Source organism: Osmerus mordax, chromosome 3, assembly GCF_038355195.1.
Source record: "Osmerus mordax isolate fOsmMor3 chromosome 3, fOsmMor3.pri, whole genome shotgun sequence".
Taxonomy (NCBI): Eukaryota; Metazoa; Chordata; class Actinopteri; order Osmeriformes; family Osmeridae; genus Osmerus; species Osmerus mordax.
Window position 1 is genome coordinate 16,435,370 of NC_090052.1, and position 20,340 is coordinate 16,455,709.

The following is a 20,340-nucleotide window of genomic DNA, read 5'->3' on the forward strand; positions in this document are numbered from 1 at the left end:
GGGGGTGTCCTTAGGGTGGTTCGTAATTATGCCCTTTTTGTTTGGAGGTCCTGTGACAGGGATGTATTGAAGGGGAGGTATTTATGTTGTTAGAAATCTCAGTTTAACTGCATGTCTCTGCCCTTTTTCATTCTCAGTGTTGTGAGTCTGCCTGTCTGCGTCTAAGGGAACGAGCAGGTTAGCTTGACTGTGAACCATTCACTGAAAAGGATTTAATATTTCGGAAGAAGTGGTACTTTTTCACAATAAGAATACCTGACTTGTCATTTGAAAACAAGACAGTCTTCCAACCTACTGCCTTGTTGTATGCTTGTGATCAGAATTGTGGTAAGTTACATTAGCTTGTTTGAGTGACAATTGCTCCTCATGTTAATTGGAACCGTGGTACGGCAAACATTCCAAGACAGATGGAGCTGTATCTTTTTGGGGGAAATGTTAGATTGTTTGCTAGAACAAGTTATAAATGTAATTATATGTTTAATTGTATGTGTTCTAAATACTTAATAATTGGAGGTTTCAGCGTGTTTTGTCGATAAAGAAACACAAATGATTTAGTTATAAATAATGTTTTCATTGAAGAATGTCTGCTGCATATATGGTGTTAAGATCAATATGGTGTGGTGTTAATGGTCTTTATGGCGTTGACTATGGTTGTTCTGATGGGTGTGAGTTGAGTCTGAGAGGATTGTGTTGACCAGTGGATTGAGGTATATTGACATTGGCCATTTATGCTGATTACTTTACCTCTGGTGTTTACTTGCTAATGATCTCCAGCCAGGACCAAACCCTAAAATGTGTTCTCACCTTCCAGAAGAACATCTGGTGATTTTTTAAGATGCAGCTCTGGCTTCCCCACAGAATGCTGTTAATGGTCTATATGTCATAAGCATAGGATGGACTAACCCTATTGTTACTTAATCCCTAACCGAAGGACGTTTCTTTCCCGGACAGACACGGCTTAAAAGTTGAACAAATAGATGGAGAATCCGCTGAGCTTTGGCCTGACTCTCTTCCTAACCCTCAGTCTGGTCCTGTCCGAGGTGGGGGGGCAGAAGGAAGGCGTCCATGGGGGGAGTCCTCAGAAGCCTCGCTCGTCCGAAACAAAGCCGGGCCGCTGCTCGTACACCTTCATCGTTCCCCAGCAGAAGCTCAAGGGGGCCCTATGTGTGAACACAGAGTCTGCCGGTGCCAACCACACCGAGTTGGCGGCGCTGCGGGCAGCGCTGAGTCGGCAGCAGGGGCAGCTGGAGAAGCTGCAGGGGCAACTGGAGCAGGAGGGGGCCCTGGTCACCGAACTAAGGGCGCTGCGAAAGGAGAGCAGCAGCATGAACGCCCGCATCACCCAGCTTTATGCCCAGCTACTGCATGAGGTCATCCACAAAAAGGACCAGGCGTGGGAGCAGCAAAGGCTAGAAAGCCTACTGCTCAATGCCACGACGCAGGTAAGCAGAGAGTAGTGCTCCTCGATATGTTGCTTCTCCTCATCTCTGGAAACGTGCACGCCGGGCTTACCCGAACCCATTCACTCCACTCCTTCTTTCTCGCTGTCTGTCTGGCATCGTGGTGGGTCACCCACAGGTTCTGCAGGTATCCAGCAGCTACAGGGAGCTGGAGAAGAAGTATGGAGTCCTGACGTCCATGATGGTCAACCAGAGCCAGCTCATCGCCCATTTGGAGAAGCAGTTTCGGACCAAAGACATAACTCCGCCCCTTCAGGTGAGGGATGCATTTGCATTTGTCACATCAAGAAGTCGTCTCAACATGAATTCAGCTTTAGCAATGATGGACACTTGTGTTCCTGTTTTATTCGGACAGGTGACCTCTCCGCCCACAAGACCCCAGCTCAATGACAGCTCTGCTCCCAACCAAATGACTAACAATGTTCAAAGAGACCAGGGTGCCCCTCCCCTACAGAAGGAACAGTCCCAGGAGACCAACGTTCTCCCCACCAATATGCCCAGTGTCTCCACAGAACCAACTTTCATCAGCTTTCCTGTCACCAAGACCCCAGGTACAGAACTGCAGACATGTGTTGCATAGTAGAAGCCTACAGTTTAACAGTGCTTTCCTGTTTAGGACAGGGTGTGAAAGGTAACAGAGCATGTCTTGATCCTGCATCGTTTACATTTTAGTGGCCGACTCCTTTTTAGATTATCTTTTCACCAATTCTATATCAGTGAACTCTGACAGCAACCAGAGCGAGTGTATGTTACACTGTCAGTTTTGACAGTGCAATATAACTCTCCAGAACCTCAAGGAGTCAGTGACCGGCTGATAGGAGTGCTATCTCTCTGGGAATGCTTAAACAATGTTTCCAGAGTGCCAGCTGTTATCGTTAGATGAGAGAAGGGGTTTTGTTAATAACAAACACTCATTCTCTCTCTCTCTCTCTCTCTCTCTCTCTCTCTCTCTCTCTCTCTCTCTCTCTCTCTCTCTCTCTCTCTCTCTCTCTCTCTCTCTCTCTCACTGTCACACACACACACACACACACACACACACACTAATCACAGCCCACTCTAGGGTAATGCTATGGAACCTTGAATTACTAACTTCTACAGTGCTCCTTTGTTTGCTCAGCTGGAATGTCCTAGATTACAGGGCAGACCATTTGGATGAGTGTGTGGTACATTTGATAGACAAGGTCCACCCGAGCAGCTACTGTAATTAGAAGCTGCAAAGTGATCCCAAATCACTTAGTGTGTTGTGATAACTAGTCTTCAGAACGATGTACAATGAAAGATCTTACTTGTATTTGTGAGTATGGTGTGGTTGACCCTTGATCTCGTCATATGGGAAAGAGGAGACTCTCATGAGGATTAATGTGTTGGGTTCAAGACATTCTGTGTCCATGCTCTAGGCCTACATGCGGTATCTTTAGAGTGACAGGAGACACACAACATGTGTTGGGAAAAATTCCTCTGCAGTAAACAAATGAACAGAGGCAGCGCTCAAGCCTGGTGTGTGTTTGCGACCTTGTTGGCTTTGAAACAAACCGAATTCCAGACCCCTGTCTCCTATGCACCCTGCTCCCCCACACGCCACTCCACCGACAGCCTTTGTAGATCACGCCGTTGTACAATGTGTGTTCCCCAGGTCCCTGGCGGGACTGCCAGCATGCTTTGGACTCAGGCGAGGCCACCAGTGGGATCTATCTGCTGCGCCCACAGAGTGCCAACCGTCTCCTGCAGGCGTGGTGCGAGCAGGCCCAGGCCCAGGGCGGCTGGACCGTCATCCAGAGGAGACAGGACGGATCGGTCAACTTCTTCAGAAACTGGGAGCAGTATAAGGTGATCACCCGTTGGCCGCCATACTGTTTAGGAGTAGGAAGGCTAGATTAGATGTAATCTCTCTTCCCCCCCCCGCTCCCCCCCATTTGATTCTCATTTCAGGTCATTGTATGTGATGAAATTAGATCAATTTTGTATGAGTTTGGTGCAAACTTGTTTTAGCTGTAGACATTTGTACTGTTATTTCTATTCAATACTGCCGTGTCCTCAGAGATCAATACAGTTCTTTTCAAATCTAATCGAAAGTTACATCTAGTCTGGGTTGCTTGCAATCAAAATGATATAGGCATTAAACTTCTGAAATGCTTGTGGGCTGTAATACTCAAAGACTCAAAACTACCCACAAGCTTAAATAATCTTAGGAATAAAGAATAAAAAGTAAATTGCAAGCAGCAATGGCAGATTCCTTCTCAAATGAGCAAAATATTGTAAAATTGACATGTTAGAGGGTTAGACCTAACTGCTGACAAATGAATCATCAAAGCATCTCAACCTGCAGAATTCTTAAAGTCTGGATGCATTGAGACTTGATTTGACATCCTCAAGATTTCAGATGCTAGAAAACTCAGCCGCAGACACTATAACACTTGGACAGGGTGAATGCGTCAGAACACTCAGTGACTAACGTGAATGGGACTATGCAGTGTCCAACGCAGTCTCACAATATTGTCAAAATGCCATCCATCCATCAATCCATCATCTTCCGCTTGTCCGGGGGTCGAGTCGCGGGGGCAGCAACCTAAGCAGGGAAGCCCAGACTTTCCTCTCCCCGGCCACTTCCACCAGCTCTTCCTGGGGGACCCCGAGGCGTTCCCAGGCCAGCCGAGAGACATAGTCCCTCCAGTGTGTCCTGGGTCTTCCCCGGGGCCTCTTCCCAGTGGGACGTGCCCAGAACACCTCACCAGGGAGGCGTCCAGGAGGCATCCTTATCAGATGCCCGAGCCACCTCAACTGGCCCCTCTCGACGCGGAGGAGCAGCGGTTCTACTCTGAGCCCCTCCCGGATGACCGAGTTTCTCACCCTATCTCTAAGGGAGAGCCCGGACACCCTGCGGAGAAAACTCATTTCAGCCGCTTGTATTCGCGATCTCGTTCTTTCGGTCACTACCCACAGTTCGTGACCATAGGTGAGGGTAGGAACGTAGATCGACTGGTAAATAGAGAGCTTCGCCTTTCGACTCAGCTCCTTCTTCACCACGACGGACCGATGCAGAGCCCGCATCACTGCGGACGCCGCACCGATCCGCCTGTCGATCTCGCGCTCCATCCTTCCCTCACTCGTGAACAAGCGGAGGAGTTCAAGTATCTCGGGGTCTTGTCAAAATGCTACTTTTACAAACATGACCTAGACATTTGGGTGTGGCCTGTGGCGCCCCCTAAGGTCAAATGTGTGCCATTCTTGGTGTAAGTCATGGCCTGGTGTTTCATACACAAAATCTATTTGGTAGATCTTGAGTTAAACCTAAATAGGTTACTAGAATAAGAAGAATACCAAAAAATACAATAGGTTTCCGGAGGAATCCTTATGACAGACTCCGCTGACTTCAATCCTATAAGCATTTGTATCCTTCTACACCAGCAAGGCTTTGGAAACCTGGATGGAGAGTACTGGCTAGGACTAGAGCACCTGTACTGGCTGACCAAACAGGCCCACTACAAGCTACGGGTGGCCATGGAGGACTGGCAGGGCCGGCACGTGTTTGCTGAGTACAGCAGTTTCCACCTGGAGCCAGAGACTGATTGGTACCGTCTGAGACTAGGAGATTACAGTGGCAATGCTGGGGACTCTCTCTCCTGGCACAACAACAGGGCATTCACCACTCTGGACCGGGACAAGGACGGCTACTCCGGTAAAGCTGCCTTAGACACTTTCTTTTCTTTATTGTATTGTTTATTTTGAAGATATTCGAAATAGTGCGTTCGAAAGATATCCCATGGCAACGTCACGTCGAAATAAACTGTACACGGTGGTAATTGTGGTTTGTAGAAGAGTGGAGGCAGAAACGGCTCCTTTCAAAAAGGCTGCTTTGGTTTCATCAGTCTGTTTCCTCTCTTTCCTTACCAGGAAACTGTGCACACTACCAGAAAGGGGGCTGGTGGTATCACATGTGTGCCCACTCCAATCTGAATGGAGTCTGGTATCGAGGCGGACACTACCGCAGCCGCTACCAGGACGGAGTGTACTGGACAGAGTTCCACGGGGGCTCCTACTCCCTAAAGAAAGTCACCATGATGATCAAACCTACATAACCCACTGCCTGTCCATAGGCAGGTGATGAAGAAATGCAGCTGAGTGTCCAGTGTGTGAGCACGTGTACTGTATTTCGGAAGTTTCACTATGCACCAGCTATGTTGAAACACTTTAAAAACACATTTTAAAGAGGAAACATTGTATATACGTTATCGGCCATCATTTCAGATCAGACGCTGATGTGAGTGTTGAAGGTAAAATTTTTAGATGCTTGCCAATGGATGATAACAGTGAGAATGACTGGTATTTAAATTGTTTGTCTAGCAAAACCTGCTTTGGTGATTTGGTTGTACATATTGTACATACATACCAATAAGGGCAATATGAATAGACAGTACATTTGTTTTAGAACTTGGTGGCAGAAACACGAACAAGAGTATTTTTTTTTTTAAGTCACATGTACATGACCCAACTCTAATATTTTCTGCCTTGCATTTTTTTTAATAAAAAAGATCCATCTACAGGATGTTTGGTCGATGCAACTTGTGACTAACTGTGGTTAGCGGCATCCTCTTTGCCTCTATTTCCTTTTTGAGGTCTGACTTTCTATGTTCAATTTCATTTTCTCTTTCACATAGACGGGACAGCGTATGCCAGTAAGGTATAGTAACAGGTACTAGGTCTCTACTATCAGAACTAAGCAAGGAACCAGGTGGTTCTATTTACAGCCAGGAGCATCTTCTTGTCAACACCCCCATCCATTCCCTCCATTAAAGCATCGATTATCTGAGCATCAATATGATCCTACAGCATAGCATGTTGGTCTCCCTCGTGATCGGGCTGTTACACATCGGTAAGTAAAAACTATGGTGTGGACATAATGGTTTATACACAGTATGATGTTATGTATATGTTGTTAGTTGTGGTTAAGGTTTACCACATAGCAAATACATGTTTTGTCTTTTCTTTAACGTAATAGTAACTATGTTCTCACCAGTGGTCCTCCACTGCGTGGCCTAAAATCCATCACAAAATATTTCCAAGAAGATCCAGTCTGTCTTCCTGCCTGTCTGAATGTCTCCTGCTTTTGTCAAACCTTGCACTCTTTGTGGTGTGTTAAACTCCAAAATGGCTTCTGGGAACCTGCACAATGCTATTACAACACCATTTTTATTTTTAAACACTATTTTACAGCCAAGTGCAAATTGGAGGGTAGTTTACAGAGATTGTAATATTTGTAGTTTGTTTTACATTTAGTCATTTAGCAGACGCTCTTATCCAGAGAAACTTACAGTAAGTACAGGGACATAGGGTGAAGTGCCTTGCCCAAGGACACAACGTCATTTGGCACGGCTGGGAATCGAACTGGCAACCTTCTGATTACTAGCCCGCTTCCCTAACCGCTCAGCCACCTGACTCCCTGTCCCTTGTTTTCAAAACCCAATAAAGTTTGGAATCCATAGCATCTGCAAACGTTGGGTGAGTAACACAAATATGTACACCCCACAATGGTTGAGCATCCACAGAATTGTTTATAAAATGTCTCTTATAAAGTTGCTCCACACCTGATAATTACTGTTCAATTTAGGGGACCACACTACTGAGATTAGGCTGTGATGAGACAGAGCAGAGACAAACTATAAACTCACAAACTAAATTCAAAAGTGTAATTGAAATTAGTTTAACTACATGCTCTTCTGGTTCCACCCATTGGCACGTATTTGCTTTTCACAACGTATGCTTCATGTTTTGCCTACCCGCAATGTTTTTGGGGCTATCTCGTTGTTTAAGATCATTGAGCTATGCACGTTTTGTAAAGCTCTCTCTTGTAAGTCGCTTTGGATTAAAGCGTCTGCTAAATGACTTAATGTAAAAGTTAATAAACAAACTAAAATGCTAACAAAATATACCAAATGAATAACAAAGTGTAAGCATATGAAGAAATGGCGGATCCTTTTAGTAGATGTGTTATGCTATTCTAATGGGAGTGGTAGGTGTTAGATGATGTGATTAACACTAGAACGGTTAACGGAAGAACAGAGTTCAAGAAAAGCCTCTGATATGCATGGGGAGGATTGTGGTTTAGCATGGTTTCACTTAGTTGGAGTTGGTAACAGTGTAAATGTAGTGTGGATGAGGACCCATGTCCTGTCTGACCCTATTGTTGTTCTTTGTAAAAGCTACTGTGAAACTACACTTCTACTACTACTAATTTAAGAATATAAATAAGAATAACAAAGTAATGTGCCAAAATGTTTCAACAGCGTCAGGTGGAAAATGCCCCTCTGAGAGGAACTATCTCACTCTGGAACCGGATGAGTTGGTTGTGAAACATGGTGACTCAGTCCAAGTCAACTGCAGTACCTTAGAAATCTCTGATGGGATCCATTGGGTGGCTACTGAAGGAAGCACCTCAATAGAATATGTACAGTTTGTCATCTGGAAAGTGGATAATTTATTAAGCTGGGATCCACAGCCCCAGTGCAACATATCGTTCAATAAAACAAGTTGGTGCAGTACAAAACTCACATTGATAATTTACAGTAAGTATTGACTTGAAGGTAGGAAAGACTTAAATGATACATGACAAGGGAACAATGACAACAAATGGGTTTTTTCCACCTCAGAACTTCCAGACGTTGTGTCCATCTCTCCTCTGAACCACACTGGACCAATGGTGGAAGGGACAGAGTACCAGCTGCAGTGTGACGTCCTCAATGTTGCTCCTGTCCAGAACCTCACTGTGACCTGGTACAAAGGAAATGAAACCATAAAGACAGACTCTTATGGTGACCAGAGTAAGACACCGGTGAATAAGTCATCTATCCTCACCATCACCCCAAGTAGTGAAGATGACGGAGCACTGTACAGATGTGAGGCTCAGCTGAACCTGGGACCAGGGGGACCTCATCCTTCTCCTGTTAAGACATCAGAACATCATAATATGTTAGTGCACTGTGAGTATTTCATAACCGGGGGGGTATGAATTAATTGCGTGAGGAATAGGCTACGCTCTTTGTTCGCGTTGTGAGGCAGAAGAAGTTCGAGACTTTGAACAAACTTTTGTTTAGTGCCAGAGGAGGGCGATATTGTCTTTTGAACAACACATGAGGTTCGTTTTAGCTTTGCTGCAAATTGGCAATCAAATATTCGTGTTAAAAACAAATAGACTAATACACTATCCTCTTCTACCACAGTAGGTACAACTAGCCTATATACTCTGGAGATGAACCCTTCCAGATTGGTGGTGAGGTATGGAGACTCAGTTTCAGTCAACTGCAGCACATCAGTAGCAGACCCTGAAGGCATGGGCTGGGAAGCATCTGATGGAGCCACAGGCTTGGTTGAAGACGTCACATGGGTCATGTGGACAGTAGAGAGCTTGGAAGACTGGGATACAAGTCCAAAGTGCTTCATCAATCTCAAGAATGGAGTTCAGCATGTGGAGACACTTGGGGTCACTCTATACCGTGAGTATTTTCTGGCAAGAACCACAGTCCCTTGTGTAACAGAAAGGGAACAAATGTGCCCTGATGTGCATACTCTATCTGTAGTAAGGTAATTGTCCAATTTCACTGGAGAGGGGTTTGATTGGTGTAATACAACATTTGTATTGTGCACCCAATGTTACATGCCCAATTCTGGTTTAGTAATGAGGTCGACAAATGTTTCTTTGTGACAAAAATGTATTTACAGAACTTCCAGACGTTGTGTCCATCTCTCCTCTGAACCACACTGGACCAATGGTGGAAGGGACAGAGTACCAGCTGCAGTGTGACGTCCTCAATGTTGCTCCTGTCCGGAACCTCACTGTGACCTGGTACAAAGGAAATGAAACCATAAAGACAGACTCTTTTAGTGACCAGCGTAAGACACCGGTGAATAAGTCATCTATCCTCACCATCACCCCAAGTAGAGAAGATGACGGAGCACTGTACAGATGTGAGGCTCAGCTGAACCTGGGACCAGAGGGACCTCATCCTTCTGCTATTGATTCAGATTTCAACCTAACCGTGTTCTGTGAGTCTCTTATTACACATTTAATAATCGTAATTGAGTTGTGTTATTTTTTCCAATCTCCCTTGATCTGCTCTTTGATTGCTAATTCCCCAAACAGAATTAAACAGCGTGTCGCTTGTATTTGGACGTATCTCATTTGCTGAAAAATTCCCTTCATTTTTATCTTAATTGTTTGATTATCTTGAAGATACGTGACCCAATTTCCCTTGATGCGGATTTTAGACCTGCCCTGCGATTAGTCATTCCCAAAACAGAATTACACAGTGTGCGTTGCTTGTATCTCATTTACTTAAAACATTCTTTCAATTCACAGATAAGCCAGTGATCCGCAAGTGTCCACACAGTTTTGCTGGTAAGGAGCACACATTCAGCCTGGACATGAATATCTGTGCAGCTGATGGGAATCGTCGTCCCCATGTTCAGTGGTACCTGCAGGGGAGACTGCTAAACAGCTCTAAGCGCCTGACCAGGAGGAACTCAGGGGAATATGTCTTTACAGCCACCAATGACCATGGCACTGTCAACTCTACGGTCAACATCACAGTGGAATGTAAGTGAATGGCATACAGTATATGTAAATACGTGTATTACATCGACGTCTCAAGACGCTTTTTTTCAAGCTTTGCTTCGACTAACTGCTCTGTGCTTGGCCTAATCACAATGAAAGCAATACTTACAGTGCATTAGTTCTTGTGAAACCCGCAAATGTGTCCTTTCTCTGCATGTTGTGTTTGAATGTACATGTAAATTACATCTGATACATGGTCTCTAATGGCCTACTTATTATTTAACACGAACATGTCCATCCTTATCCTTTACAGATGCCCCTGAGTTGATCTGCCCTGTTCACTATGAAGGGGAAGAGGGTAAAAATCACAACCTCACTTGTTCAGCTGGAGGGATGCCGTCACCTACGATTATCTGGAGCAAAGATGGGAAAGAAGTAGATTTACCTGTGCGTCTGACCAGGAAAGATAGCGGGGAGTACAACGTCTCAGCAATCAACAAACATGGAACTTCTTATCTTAAAATGGATGTCAACATCTTGTGTATGTGATTTGAGGCTCCAAAAGTTCTCTGCTAATGCACGAAGGCTGCCAATGAGTCATTGGAGCTGAAAAGACACATTTGAGAATTGAAATAGCCGCCTGCCAATATTTGAACTGTGCTTCCGTTTAGCCTTGTCTGGCATTTTACAGTCGTACAGCTCCGAGAGGTTTAACAGCTGCTCTTCTCCCCTCAGATGCCCCTGAGTTCCTGCCAGGAGAGAACACGCTGGAGTTGTCTGAGGGAGGTGATGAGTCTCTGGTCTGCAGCGCTGAGGGAAACCCTCCTCCTAAACTGGAGTGGACCTACGATGACGCTGCGGGAAATGTAAATGTGACCACTGGGGGGCGCCAGAGCACTGTCAGAATCACAGGAGCCACGTCGACCAACACTGGGAGCTACAGCTGCACTGCCACGAATAGAGTTGGGACAGCGACCAGAATGATCACAGTGATAGTGATGATGAAAGGTAATAAATATAACTATGCATCATGTAATGGAAGCACAGAAATCCTTCGTTTAATGATGCCATTCCTGATAGTCATGATCATTTCAATTACAACAAAATCATACTTTAAATTAAATGGATTAAATTGTTCACAATTAATGACACCTGGCAGGATGCCTATACATAATCTTGACTCTTTTCTTCATCCCTCTCTCCCTTCAGCTGCAGAACCCTCCAGTGGCACACTTTATTACATTATGATCATCTTACTCATTTTGTTCTTAATGAGCATCATAATCATGGGCGTGAAGCACCATTTTAAAAAACGAGGACACTATCTATTCACCCCCACCCCTCAAGAGACTGGACAGCAGACACAATCAACTGATTTGCCTTTAAACACACTGTCTCAGAAAGCCAATGGTTCCCACTGAGTGGGCTCTATTAGGCAATTTAATCAAGATTGAGCAACTGGACAGATGCTTTGCTATATGTCAGGCTGTTACTCATATCTCTTTTGGATTGTGTAATTTCTGTTTTATAATTTTGCTTCTAATGCCTCCAATTCTAGACTAAGATTAGTGTTTTCAATGACCCTTACAGGATTATCAATAATGCTAACAATTGTTAGCATTATTGGTAATACCAATAATTGGTGTGTTTAAAATACTGTATTAGATGCTTGTTAGGTGCTCAAGCTTGATGTACAGTAGCTATTTCAATTAAATGTGTTTAGCAGCGTTTTTTATATTCTTGTTTTTGTAAGACATTTTAGTGCTAATCCACGGTTTATCTGGCACTGAGGTGTTTTATCTTTGTCTCAACTAGTGCACAGTGCCCATGATGCAGTCAGTGATTAAGATGTCAGTGAGACACACAAAACACAAATTCCTGGAACTATAGATAATGCACAGTGCCCGTGATGAAGTAGGTGACACATACACACACAGAACAAATTGCCAATGCTCTGGTGCAGTTGTGCACATTTTATGTAGCCTAGAGATGTCTGCTGTTTCCTACATTATCAATTGCTTATGTTATGTTAATCAAAATGTATCATATTGGTTCTCTGATAAATTGTCTTACCCCCATAAACATCGATACATTTAGTTTCGTTTATTTGTCGTCAGGTGGCAGAGCGGTTAGGGAAGCGGGCTTGTAGTCAGAAGGTTGCCAGTTCGATTCCTGGCCGTGCCAGATGACGTTGTGTCCTTGGGCAAGGCACTTCACCCTACTTGCCTCGGGGGAATGTCCCTGTACTTACTGTAAGTCGCTCTGGATAAGAGCGTCTGCTAAATGTAAATGTGTAAATGTAGTTTATCACATACGTCATTACATGCACAATTATTGAGTCAGTTATCATAATTGTAGGCCTAACTCATCATACATGTACAGTTCTGCCTAAGGGATGTTTGCTATGTTTACATTAACATTTGTGTTTTTTTTCCTTTGTGCTATGCTGTGCTCTTTAGTATTGTATTTTCTATATCGCTTTCACATAAAGACCAGACAACTGACTGAGGAGGTTAATTCGTAAGAACATTGTTCCTGTTGCTTGTGGCTCACTATATCTTTGACTCATATAAATAAACCGACAAGGAAGCTAAAGTGGTATGAAAAATGTTCTTGTTTTAAACCTGTTGCAGCTCGTTACGACACCGACAACCGACTGAAGAGAAGGGCCAAATCATCAAGTTACAGACCCTCTGCAGTGCCCGTGATGCAGCCAGTGATTAAGATGTTGCTTTGTTGATTTGGTGGCACAAAGACACAGACACACAGATTCTTGGAACTATAGATAGTGCAATACCCATGCCTGTGATGCAAATAGTGGCTATAATATTGGTTAGTTGATTTGGTGTTAGTTTAACAGCAGTTTGTGCACATTTGCAATGTGCAGGCAGAGTTTTTGCATCAATAAACACATTAATTCATGTAACAAAATGCACTGATCTATACTGAATAAAGTGTCCACTTGATATTGTTTTTCTGTTAACTAGCCAGCATTTCATACCTCAAGAAAATCCTTTGAAAGAAGCTGATTCAATGTTATGCAAGCAGTCAGCACTGCTCACCGCACTCTATTGCTGTCATAGTTTTCTTCATTGCATTGCAGGCAAATACCATGCATTCCACAATTTATTTGCATTTCTCTACCACTTTAACATTATCATTTGCATCAACTGTATTCTACTCAAAATGGCTGAAAGGGATCAATCATGAAAACATGTTTTAAGGATCTGGAAGCTTGTCCAAACAACGTCAAACGCAGACCCGCATGATGGGTTCCGAAATGGACACCTGAAAAATTACAAATGCCACTATAAAACTTGCACAGACACACACACACACACATACACACACACATATTTCTCACATTATAGATTATATCTATTGATGTAAATGTCCTAAGGATTTTGTCGCATAACATTTTTAATGACCTTGACTGTGATATTAAGTGATATAAACGTGCATCAAAATGGTTTCCTTTTCATCACAACAACAATTTGCTAGCGTGGTAGCAGTGCAAATGTTGGCAATGTGTTGAGAGTAAAATGTTTAGATGCTTGCCAATTGATGATAACAGTGAGAATGACTGGTATTTAAATTGTTTGTCTAGCAAAACCTGCTTTGGTAAATTGGTTGTACATATTGTACATACATACCAATAAGGGCAATTTGAATAGACTGTAAATTTCTTTTAGAACTTGGTGGCAGAAACACGAACAAGAGTATTGTTTTTTTAAGTCACATGTACATGACCCAACACTCATATTTTCTGCCTTGCATTTTTTTAATTAAAAAAGATCCATCTACAGGATGTTTGGTCGATGCAACTTGTGACTAACTGTGGTTAGCGGCATCCTCTTTGCCTCTATTTCCTTTTTGAGGTCAGACTTTCTATGTTCAATTTCATTTTCTCCTTCACACAGACGGGACAGCGTATGTCAGTAAGGTATAGTAACAGGTACTAGGTCTCTACTATCAGAACTAAGCAAGGAACCAGGTGGTTCTATTTACAGCCAGGAGCATCTTCTTGTCAACACCCCCATCCATTCCCTCCATTAAAGCATCGATTATCTGAGCATCAATATGATCCTACAGCATAGCATGTTGGTCTCCCTCGTGATCGGGCTGTTACACATCGGTAAGTAAAAACTATGGTGTGGACATAATGGTTTATACACAGTATGATGTTATGTATTTGTGTTACTCACCCAACGTTTGCAGATGCTATGGATTCCAAACTTTATTGGGGTTTGAAAACAAGGGACAGGGAGTCAGGTGGCTGAGCGGTTAGGGAAGCGGGCTAGTAATCAGAAGGTTGCCAGTTCGATTCCCGGCCGTGCAAAATGACGTTGTGTCCTTGGGCAAGGCACTTCACCCTACTTGCCTCGGGGGGTATGTCCCTGTACTTACTGTAAGTTGCTTTGGAAAAGAGCGTCTGCTAAATGTAAATGTAAAACAAACTACAAATATTACAATCTCTGTAAACTACCCTCCAATTTGCACTTGTCTGTAAAATAGTGTTTAAAAATAAAAATGCTGACGCTGTTGAAACATTGTGGCACATTACATTCCTATTCTTATTTATATTCTTAAATTAGTAGTAGTAGAAGTGTAGTTTCACAGTAGGTTTTACAAAGAACAACAATAGGGTCAGACAGGACATGGGTCCTCATCCAGTTACCTCTACTTTGATGAGTACAGTGCACTCTACTGCTGACTTTGTGGGGTGTACATATTTGTGTTACTCAGTGTGGTCCCCTAAATTGAACAGTAATTATCAGGTGTGGAGCAACTTTATAAGAGACATTTTATAAACAATTCTGTGGATGCTCAACCATTGTGGGGTGTACATATTTGTGTTACTCACCCAACGTTTGCAGATGCTATGGATTCCAAACTTTATTGGGTTTTGAAAACAAGGGACAGGGAGTCAGGTGGCTGAGCGGTTAGGGAAGCGGGCTAGTAATCAGAAGGTTGCCAGTTCGATTCCCGGCCGTGCAAAATGACGTTGTGTCCTTGGGCAAGGCACTTCACCCTACTTGCCTCGGGGGGTATGTCCCTGTACTTACTGTAAGTTGCTTTGGAAAAGAGCGTCTGCTAAATGTAAATGTAAAACAAACTACAAATATTACAATCTCTGTAAACTACCCTCCAATTTGCACTTGTCTGTAAAATAGTGTTTAAAAATAAAAATGCTGACGCTGTTGAAACATTGTGGCACATTACATTCCTATTCTTATTTATATTCTTAAATTAGTAGTAGTAGAAGTGTAGTTTCACAGTAGCTTTTACAAAGAACAACAATAGGGTCAGACAGGACATGGGTCCTCATCCAGTTACCTCTACTTTGATGAGTACAGTGCACTCTACTGCTGACTTTGTGGGGTGTACATATTTGTGTTACTCAGTGTGGTCCCCTAAATTGAACAGTAATTATCAGGTGTGGAGCAACTTTATAAGAGACATTTTATAAACAATTCTGTGGATGCTCAACCATTGTGGGGTGTACATATTTGTGTTACTCACCCAACGTTTGCAGATGCTATGGATTCCAAACTTTATTGGGTTTTGAAAACAAGGGACAGGGAGTCAGGTGGCTGAGCGGTTAGGGAAGCGGGCTAGTAATCAGAAGGTTGCCAGTTCGATTCCCGGCCGTGCAAAATGACGTTGTGTCCTTGGGCAAGGCACTTCACCCTACTTGCCTCGGGGGGTATGTCCCTGTACTTACTGTAAGTTTCTCTGGATAAGAGCGTCTGCTAAATGACTACATGTAAATGTAAATGTAAAACAAACTACAAATATTACAATCTCTGTAAACTACCCTCCAATTTGCACTTGGCTGTAAAATAATGTTTAAAAATGGTGTTGTAATAGCATTGTGCAGGTTCCCAGAAGCCATTTTGGAGTTTAACACACCACAAAGAGTGCAAGGTTTGACAAAAGCAGGAGACATTCAGACAGGCAGGAAGACAGACTGGATCTTCTTGGAAATATTTTGTGATGGATTTTAGGCCACGCAGTGGAGGACCACTGGTGAGAACATAGTTACTATTACGTTAAAGAAAAGACAAAACATGTATTTGCTATGTGGTAAACCTTAACCACAACTAACCACATATATGTACATCCCACAAGGGTTGAGCATCCACAGAATTGTTTATAAAATGTCTCTTATAAAGTTGCTCCACACCTGATAATTACTGTTCAATTTAGGGGACCACACTACTGAGATTAGGCTGTGATGAGACAGAGCAGAGACAAACTATAAACTCACAAACTAAATTCAAAAGTGTAATTGAAATTAGTTTAACTACGTGCTCTTCTGGTTCCACCCATTGGCACGTATTTGCTTTTCACAACGTATGCTTCATGTTTTGCCTACCCGCAATGTTTTTGGGGCTATCTCGTTGTTTAAGATGGCTGAGCGGTGAGGGAATCGGGCTAGTAATCCGAAGGTTGCCAGTTCGATTCCTGGTCATGCCAACTGACGTTGTGTCCTTGGGCAAGGCACTTCACCCTACTTGCCTCGGGGGAATGTCCCTGTACTTACTGTAAGTCGCTCTGGATAAAAGCGTCTGCTAAATGACTAAATGTAAATGTAAATGTGTAAGATCATTGACCTATGCACTTTTTGTAAAGCTCTCTCTTGTAAGTCGCTTTGGATAAAAGCGTCTGCTAAATGACAATGTAAAAGTTAATAAACAAACTAAAATGCTAACAAAATATACCAAATAAATAACAAAGTGTAAGCATATGGTGAAATGGCGGATCCTTTTAGTAGATGTGTTATGCTATTCTAATGGGAGTGGTAGGTGTTAGATGATGTGATTAGCACTAGAACGGTTAACGGAAGAACAGAGTTCAAGAAAAGCCTCTGATATGCATGGGGAGGATTGTGGTTTAGCATGGTTTCACTTAGTTGGAGTTGGTAACAGTGTAAATGTAGTGTAAAAAGTCAGCAGTAGAGTGCACTGTGCTCATCAAAGTAGAGGTAACTGGATGAGGACTCATGTCCTGTCTGACCCTATTGTTGTTCTTTGTAAAAGCTACTGTGAAACTACACTTCTACTACTACTAATTTAAGAATATAAATAAGAATAAGAAAGTGATTAAAGGTCTTATCTGTTGATTAAAAAGAGAGAGGACAGAACACTTAATACAGAAAATATACAGAATGTCGTGCAGACCATTTTTTCTAATATGCATTTTCAACTTTGATCTACAGGTGGACTTACACAGACTGTCCCTCATCTGGAGATGAACCCTTCCAGATTGGTGGTGAGGTATGGAGACTCAGTTTCAGTCAACTGCAGCACATCAGTAGCAGACCCTGACGGCATGGGCTGGAAAGCATCTGATGGAGCCACAGGCTTGGTTGAAGACGTCACATGGGTCATGTGGACAGTAGAGAGCTTGGAAGACTGGGATGGAAGTCCAAAGTGCTTCATCAATCTCAAGAATGGAGTTCAGCATGTGGAGACACTTGAGGTCACTCTATACCGTGAGTATTTTCTGGCAAGAACCACAGTCCCTTGTGTAACAGAAAGGGATTAGAGGTGCCCTGACCATGCACACAGTATCTGTAGTAAAGTAATCACCCTATTTTACATGTGACAAGGGGTTAGATTGCTGTAATACAACATTTGAAGCGCACCCAATATTACATGCCAAATTCTGGTCTGGTAATGAGGTCAACATTGACCCAAATGTTTCTTTGTGACTCAAATGTATTTACAGATCTTCCAGATGTTGTGTCCATCTCTCCTCTGAACCACACTGGACCAATGGTGGAAGGGACAGAGTACCAGCTGCAGTGTGACGTCCTCAATGTTGCTCCTGTCCGGAACCTCACTGTGACCTGGTACAAAGGAAATGAAACCATAAAGACAGACTCTTATGGTGACCAGAGTAAGACACCGGTGAATAAGTCACCTATCCTCACCATCACCCCAAGTAGAGAAGATGACGGAGCACTGTACAGATGTGAGGCTCAGCTGAACCTGGGACCAGAGGGACTTCATCCTTCTGCTATTGATTCAGATTTCAACCTAACCGTGTTCTGTGAGTCTCTTATTACACATTTAATAATCGTAATTGATAGTGCTATTTTTCCCAATCTCCCTTGATCTGCTCTTTGATTGCTAGCTTAATTCCCCAAACAGAATTAAACAGTGTGTCGCTTGTATTTGGACGTAACTCATTTGCTTAAAAATTCCCTTCATTTTTATCTTAATTGTTTGATTATCTTTAAGATATGTGACCCAATTTCCCTTGATGCAGATTTTAGACCTGCCCTGCTGCCATTGATCATTCTGAAAACAGAATATTATTTATGCCAATATTTGAACTGTGCTTCCGTTTAGCTTTGTCTGGCATTTTACAGTCGCACAGCTCCGAGAGGTTTAACAGCTGCTCTTCTCCACTCAGATGCCCCTGAGTTCCTGCCAGGAGAGAACACGCTGGAGTTGTCTGAGGGAGGTGATGAGTCTCTGGTCTGCAGCGCTGAGGGAAACCCTCCTCCTAAACTGAAGTGGACCTACGATGACGCTGCGGGAAATGTAAATATGACCACTGGGGGGCGCCAGAGCACTGTCAGAATCACAAGAGCCACGTAGACCAACAATGGGAGCTACATCTGCACTGCTACAAATAGAGTTGGGACAGCGACCAGAATGATCACAGTGATGATGAGAGGTAATACATCTAACTATGGATCATGTCATGGAAGCACAGAAATCCTTTGTTTAATGATGCCATTCCTGATAGTCACGATCATTTTAATTACAAAGCCCCCTTAAAGTTGATAAATTAAATGGATTAAATTGTTCACAATTAATGACACCTGGCAGGATGCCTATACATAATCTTGTCTCTTTTCTTCATCACTCTCTCCCTTCCGCTGCAGAACCCTCCAGTAACACAGTGTATTACATTGTGATCATCACACGCATTTTGTTTTTCACGAGCATCATAATCATGGGCGTGAAACTCCATTCTATAAAACAAGGACACTATCTATTCACCCCCATCCCTCAAGATACTGGACAGCAGACACAATCAACTGATTTGCCTTTAAACACACTGTCTCAGAAAGCCAATGGTTCCCCCTGATTGGGCTCTATTAGGCAATTTAATCAAGATTGAGAAACTGGACAGATGCTGTGCTATATGTCAGGCTGTTACTCATATCTCTTTTGGATTGTGTAATTTCTGTTTTATAATTTTGCTTTTAATGCCTCCAATTATAGACTAAGATTAGTGTTTTCAATGACCCTTACATGATTATCAATAATTCTAACGAGTGTGTGGTGTGTTTAAAATACTGTGTTAGATGCTTGTTAGGTGCTTAAGCTTGATGTACAGTAGCTATTTCAATTAAATGTGTATAGCACTGTTTTTTATATTCTTGTTTTTGTAAGACATTTTAGTGCTAATCCATGGTTTATCTGGCACTGAGGTGTTTCATCTTTGTCTCAATTAGTGCACAGTGCCCATGATGCAGTCAGTGATTAATATGTCAGTGAGACACACAAAACACAAATTCCTGGAACTATAGATAATGCACAGTGCCCGTGATGAAGTAGGTGACACATACACACACAGAACAAATTGCCAATGCTCTGGTGCAGTTGTGCACATTTTATGTAGCCTAGAGATGTCTGCTGTTTCCTACATTATCAATTGCTTATGTTATGTTAATTCAAAATGTATGATATTGGTTCTCTAATACATTGTCTTACATAAACATCAATACATTTAGTTTGTCACATATGTCATTACATGCACAATTATTGAGTCAGTTATCATAATTGTAGGCCTAACTCATCATACATGTACAGTTCTGCCTAAAGGATTTGCTATGTTTACATTAACATTTGTGTTTTTTCCCCCTTTGTGCTATGCAGTGCTCTTTAGTATTGTATTTTCTATATCGCTTTCACATAAAGACCAGACAACTGACTGAGGAGGTTAATTCGTCATCTTTGATTCAATAAACCGACTGAGGAAGCTAAAGTGGTATGAATAGTGTTCTTGTTTTAAACCCGTTGCAGCTCGTTTCGACACCGACAACCGACTGAAGAGCAGGGCCAAATCATCAAGTTACAGACCCTGTGCAGTGCCCGTGATGCAGCCAGCGATTAAGATGTTGCTTTGTTGATTTGGTTGCACACAGACACACACACACACAGATTCTTGGAACTATAGATAGTGCAGTACCCATGCCTGTGATGCAACTAGTGGCTTTAATATTGGTTAGTTGATTTGGTGTTAGTTTAACAGCAGTTTGTGCACATTTGCAATGTGCAGGCAGAGTTTTTGCATCAATAAACGCATTAA

General features: G+C 42.8%; 3 protein-coding genes across 3 annotated transcripts; all 3 read left to right on the plus strand.

Moving 5' to 3' along the window:
- The first annotated feature begins 977 nt into the window (after positions 1–977).
- On the plus strand, positions 978–5,536 carry angptl6 (angiopoietin-like 6). The gene is made up of 6 exons (XM_067232511.1): positions 978–1,442; positions 1,579–1,716; positions 1,816–2,011; positions 3,094–3,287; positions 4,866–5,136; positions 5,352–5,536. The coding sequence occupies exons 1-6, from the start codon at positions 978–980 to the stop codon at positions 5,534–5,536; spliced, it is 1,449 nt and encodes a 482-aa protein (XP_067088612.1).
- A 2,615-nt stretch (positions 5,537–8,151) lies between these two features.
- Positions 8,152–11,568, plus strand: icam5 (intercellular adhesion molecule 5). The gene is made up of 8 exons (XM_067232724.1): positions 8,152–8,434; positions 8,675–8,947; positions 9,174–9,497; positions 9,811–10,047; positions 10,319–10,546; positions 10,741–11,013; positions 11,215–11,232; positions 11,564–11,568. The coding sequence occupies exons 1-8, from the start codon at positions 8,152–8,154 to the stop codon at positions 11,566–11,568; spliced, it is 1,641 nt and encodes a 546-aa protein (XP_067088825.1).
- A 2,535-nt stretch (positions 11,569–14,103) lies between these two features.
- On the plus strand, positions 14,104–18,617 carry LOC136940536 (intercellular adhesion molecule 1-like). Its single transcript, XM_067232725.1, has 4 exons — positions 14,104–14,140; positions 17,228–17,503; positions 17,740–18,063; positions 18,430–18,617. Exons 1-4 carry the CDS (start codon positions 14,104–14,106, stop codon positions 18,615–18,617), a joined length of 825 nt encoding a protein of 274 aa, XP_067088826.1.
- Positions 18,618–20,340: the final 1,723 nt, after the last annotated feature.

Coding starts and splice junctions, on each gene's coding strand:
- icam5 (XM_067232724.1), top strand. CDS start 8,152: ATGGTGGAAGGGACAGAGTACCAGCTGCAGTGTGACGTCCTCAATGTT. Junction 8,435..8,674: donor TCATAATATGTTAGTGCACT/GTGAGTATTTCA, acceptor CTTCTACCACAG/TAGGTACAACTAGCCTATAT. Junction 9,498..9,810: donor TTTCAACCTAACCGTGTTCT/GTGAGTCTCTTA, acceptor TTCAATTCACAG/ATAAGCCAGTGATCCGCAAG.
- angptl6 (XM_067232511.1), top strand. CDS start 978: ATGGAGAATCCGCTGAGCTTTGGCCTGACTCTCTTCCTAACCCTCAGT. Junction 2,012..3,093: donor TCCTGTCACCAAGACCCCAG/GTACAGAACTGC, acceptor TGTGTTCCCCAG/GTCCCTGGCGGGACTGCCAG. Junction 5,137..5,351: donor GGACAAGGACGGCTACTCCG/GTAAAGCTGCCT, acceptor TTTCCTTACCAG/GAAACTGTGCACACTACCAG.
- LOC136940536 (XM_067232725.1), top strand. CDS start 14,104: ATGTTGGTCTCCCTCGTGATCGGGCTGTTACACATCG. Junction 17,504..17,739: donor ACTTGAGGTCACTCTATACC/GTGAGTATTTTC, acceptor ATGTATTTACAG/ATCTTCCAGATGTTGTGTCC. Junction 18,064..18,429: donor TTTCAACCTAACCGTGTTCT/GTGAGTCTCTTA, acceptor TTCTCCACTCAG/ATGCCCCTGAGTTCCTGCCA.